Source organism: Hypomesus nipponensis, chromosome 19, assembly GCF_054491055.1.
Source record: "Hypomesus nipponensis isolate SF chromosome 19, ASM5449105v1, whole genome shotgun sequence".
Classification (NCBI taxonomy): Eukaryota; Metazoa; Chordata; class Actinopteri; order Osmeriformes; family Osmeridae; genus Hypomesus; species Hypomesus nipponensis.
Window position 1 is genome coordinate 12,142,340 of NC_140379.1, and position 4,461 is coordinate 12,146,800.

A 4,461-nucleotide genomic window follows, 5' to 3' on the forward strand; every position below is an offset into this window, starting at 1 on the left:
CTGGCAACCTTGTAAAGACACGAGACTGGACTTCCTGTATGTGACGACATCAGCTTACACTCCGGAATCTCTACAACAGCAGTAGAAGGACCAAATCACAAGTATGGCAGGGAACGCGTGGAGGTCAATGGTAAGAAAACATGTATGCCTTAATCAATTACGCCACTATTACCCTCATTTATATTGAATGTGCGTGTAAAGGGTCTCCTCCACTTCGATGCTTGGTGCCCTCTGAAATGAAGTATGCTATCCACTAATACTGTGTGAGGCCTTTTCTGTGCGTGTCCTTCACTGACACCCAGCATAACGTTTGCAATATATGTGGTACTATGACATACCGGTCTGATTGTTTAACAAAACAATGTTATTTTTGTTACCTGTTTTCATGTTGCTATGCTTTCCATATGTACTGTGATTATCATATATCGGCACGCTAGACCTACGCGATCCATAACCTTCCGTTTCTTCTTGTTCTCGCTTTAGGTGTCCCAAGTCATTGGGGCTCTAAAGAGACCTGTATTAGGTTCGAAACCTTTTTCGAGGGGGGTAAGTCAGCTCGCATGCTTCTCAAGAGTTCTAGAACGTACACATATGTCTAGTGTGTTTGCTTGGTGGATGCTATGTCTTCTCATTTGCTTTGCATCTGAAAAGGTCCCTCCTGACTGAATCCTATATAATGTAAATAGACGGGACTATAACTTGCCTTCCTTAGATCCAAACGGTTACACTCATTCCTGGAGATGGGATTGGTCCAGAAATCTCATCAGCCGTCATGAAGATCTTTGAGGCGGCTAAAGTATGTTTTGAACCACAAACTCTGTCAATTCTCGCAGTCTGAACAGACTGTAGGCTAGACTTCATATGAGAGTAGTAGATGTATCAACAGTTCAGACGCTGTTATAAAACAAAATTAAAGCAATGCATAACATTCTTTCCAAAGGCTCCTATTGGGTGGGAGGAAAGGAATGTAACTGCCATCAAAGGACCTGGAGGCAAGTGGATGATTCCCCTTGATGCAAAGGAATCTATGGACAAGAGCAAGATAGGTTTAAAAGGTATCTGTATGAAAATCATTATTATGGGTAAAGCTGGTAAAGCATTTAACATGATATCAAGAGGTGCCAGGTTAAAATCCCCCTTCAGTATTGTTTTGAATAAAATATGCTAAATGAATGCATTATTATATTTTTTGTTGGTATTGTTAGTTTGTATACATTGGTATTATGTTTTATCATTAATGAGAAAAGGAGCCAAATGGAACTTGACTTTCCTTACTTTTTACAGGGCCCTTGAAGACCCCCATTGCTGCAGGGCACCCCTCCATGAACCTGCTGCTGAGAAAGACCTTTGACCTGTACGCCAATGTGCGTCCCTGTGTTTCTATTGAGGGATACAAGACCCCCTACACCGATGTCGACCTGGTCACCATCCGAGAGAACACTGAGGGAGAGTACAGTGGGATTGAGCATGTGGTAAGGACATTGTTTCACGCCATCAATTCATAGTGTTGATTGTTTTTAACAAAGACAAGTCGCTGATGATTTTATGATTTAATGTGCAACCTGGACAAGTTATGGGAAGCCAGCACAGAACCTCATGGCCTTTAGGCAGCTGTATCAAAGATGTTTTTCTAGTTGTTTAGGACTCATCATTGTTTAGTTGTCAATACTGGTGTTCTTATAGCCTTTTACACTGTTCCAGCTGGATTTGAAAGGGAACACATAGGCTATTCCTCAGGTTGTTTCCTAGGTAAGGTGGAACAGCTGAACTAACCAGCCTATTGTATGAAACTTCCTTAGTGCTTAAAAGTAATTTTAACAAGATTCCCTTCTGTATGTTCATCGACTTCTGCTTTCCAGCTTGTCCTCCTTTGCTCATTTTGTCATCATCAAGTGGTGGTTAATGGTGTTGTATGTCATTGCTCAATGAATCCTGAAATCACTCCCTACCAAATCCTATTGTAGTATTGAGATGCATTTCCCTCAAATTTAAGAACAAATTATCCTTAATATTCTGTTATTGTTGTCTTGTTCCGTTGCTCAGCTGGTATGCCACAGTTATCGCTGTCCCTTGAACATGTCTATGGCTAAGCCAATCCTCCTCCTCTTACAATGTAAGAATGAAACATATGTTGTCCATGGTAACATTTGTGTCATATTAACATCTTCTTTCTGTTGTAGATTGTGGACGGAGTGGTGCAGAGTATCAAACTGATCACTGAAGATGCTAGCCGGCGTATAGCTGAGTATGCCTTTGAATACGCCAGGAACAATCAAAGAAGCAGCGTCACTGCAGTACACAAAGCCAACATCATGTTAGTGTGACAGGGCTTACATTTTATTCTGAAAACACATATTGAATGACTTTCAAAGATTAATAGATTACCACGACCTAAATCATTGATTTAATTGTGCTTTATTCTTTTGAAAAGGCGCATGTCCGATGGACTTTTCTTGCGAAAATGTCGGGAGGTGGCAGAGAATTTTAAGGATATAAAATTTACAGAGATGTACCTCGACACAGTGTGTCTTAATGTAAGACCAACCCCATATGCTAAAATGTAACTGTTAAAGGTGTTTCAATTAGTTCAGTTATCTGATCTCAAAAGTTCTAAATTATTTCTCTTTCAGATGGTACAAGATCCTACCCAGTTTGATGTGCTTGTGATGCCCAACCTGTATGGTGACATTTTGAGGTCAGTGTTCCTTGAATGCCTGTACATTGAATTTACTTAAACTATTAAACACATTAATAGCTTAAAAGAGCTTTGATCTTATCGGCCTAACCTTGGCTTGTTTATATGTGTGCATTAATGTCACTACACCATTCCGTTGAAGACTGTTATTACTGCAGTGGTAGCTAGTGTATGTATGTCTGTTGCAGTGATCTGTGTGCTGGACTTATTGGAGGTCTGGGAGTTACTCCTAGCGGCAACATTGGAGCCAATGGGGTCGCCATTTTTGAATCGGTTTGTTTTGTGCTATTTGGGCCGTTTTCATTAATAGTTCAATTGTTTCTTGAACAAATGCAAGACACTGTTTTGTCAAGTTCTTTCTTGTACACTAGTAAAAGTCTTATTTTTAGTCACATGAAAAGTGACCAATAACATTCAATTGCATACCCATATAAGTCCCAAAATAGCCTTGATTCCAGCCAGTCACATTACACATTATATTTAGCAAATTGGAAAAATGACCATTGAGTTAATACTGTTGTAACTGACACTTATGTTATTGTGGCTTCCAGGTTCACGGGACAGCTCCCGACATAGCAGGACTGGACATGGCCAATCCCACTGCTCTGCTACTGAGCGCTGTGATGATGCTTCGCCACATGGGTCTCCATGGATACGGCAAGAAGATTGAGGCGGCTTGTTTTGACACTATTCGTGACAAGAAGGTGGGTATTTATCTGGCAAAATGTAATACTACATTGCCTAAGTTAGTTTAATACTTTTAGTAATTTGCATAGAATACTATGATACTTTAAGGAAATAGTTAAATACATTGTCCAAATTAAAACAGTCGTGAGTTGTGGCTTGACATTTTTTGTCATGCTGGAGACATTGCTTGTATCTGATATAGGCATCAGTAGTTTCTGTGGATATGGGTGGTTACATAGCATGGGTGATTATTGAAGGGATAAAAGTTTCATGTTTTTTCCTCATCGTCTTACAGGTACTGACTAAAGACCTGGGTGGAAACTCCAAGTGCTCCGAGTTTACAGCTGAGATCTGCCGTAGAGTGCAAGATATGGACTGAAACTGCTGCTAATTCACCGTTTAATACATGACAGTACATGGGTGAAAAGTTGATAAAACTTGTGGATAAAAACTCATCAAGAACTTTCACTAATGAAAATCATTCTTAAAATATATGTACGCACAACTTGACTCACGTATTCCAAAATAGTGGGGGACATTTCAGACGCATAACTTGTATTTGGTTAAATATAATAGCAGTCCTCTGCATGTGTTGTCTGACAATTCTGATAGATATTTGCAATTTTTTAATGGTAAATGTTACTGCTTAAATATCCACTATTTATTATTTCTACTTACTTTCTCTGGATTTTATGTACGAAATGTATCAATGTATCAAAGCAGCTGATTTCAGTTCAAGAGTTCCATATATAAAGATAACTTGAAAGACTAAAAAGGATTCATGTCATTTTGTCAGACCCACAGAAAGGTGAAAGATGTGGGTTATGTCCATTATGTATGCAAATTAAGCAATTTAAATGAGAAATAGACTAATATAGTACACATTTTTAAGCGTTAATAAATTATATTTCATGTCAACTTAAAAATTGCCTGGATAACCGGCATAGAAAGAATAAAAGCAAGGTTTAAGAAACGTAAAAAAAACATTCTCACCAATCTGGCAACCCAGATGAAAAGGATGCGCCCTGCCTCTTATGTTGTTGACGTCATTAAACTCACATTTCCCTGTTTCCTCTGTA

General features: G+C 39.0%; 1 protein-coding gene across 2 annotated transcripts; it reads left to right on the top strand.

The window, feature by feature from the left end:
* Positions 1 to 23: 23 nt before the first annotated feature.
* Positions 24 to 4,157, top strand: idh3a (isocitrate dehydrogenase (NAD(+)) 3 catalytic subunit alpha). Of its 2 annotated transcripts, none has more exons than XM_084682614.1 (11): positions 24 to 130; positions 484 to 546; positions 713 to 796; positions 941 to 1,055; positions 1,285 to 1,472; positions 2,181 to 2,314; positions 2,432 to 2,534; positions 2,631 to 2,695; positions 2,884 to 2,968; positions 3,247 to 3,399; positions 3,678 to 4,157. In XM_084682614.1, the coding sequence occupies exons 1-11, from the start codon at positions 104 to 106 to the stop codon at positions 3,759 to 3,761; spliced, it is 1,101 nt and encodes a 366-aa protein (XP_084538740.1). In that variant the 5' UTR covers positions 24 to 103; the 3' UTR covers positions 3,762 to 4,157. The 2 variants fall into 2 exon arrangements, with proteins under 2 accessions (XP_084538740.1, XP_084538739.1); XM_084682613.1 differs by having other exon boundaries at positions 60 to 142.
* The last annotated feature ends 304 nt before the right edge of the window (positions 4,158 to 4,461 follow it).

What these genes read in the sequence shown, in the direction of transcription:
- idh3a (XM_084682613.1), top strand. Translation starts at nt 104, where the DNA reads ATGGCAGGGAACGCGTGGAGGTCAATGGTAAGAAAACAT. An exon ending in CGAAACCTTTTTCGAGGGGG is followed by an intron (nt 547 to 712) that starts GTAAGTCAGCTC and finishes TGCCTTCCTTAG; the next exon opens with ATCCAAACGGTTACACTCAT. An exon ending in GTACACAAAGCCAACATCAT is followed by an intron (nt 2,315 to 2,431) that starts GTTAGTGTGACA and finishes TCTTTTGAAAAG; the next exon opens with GCGCATGTCCGATGGACTTT.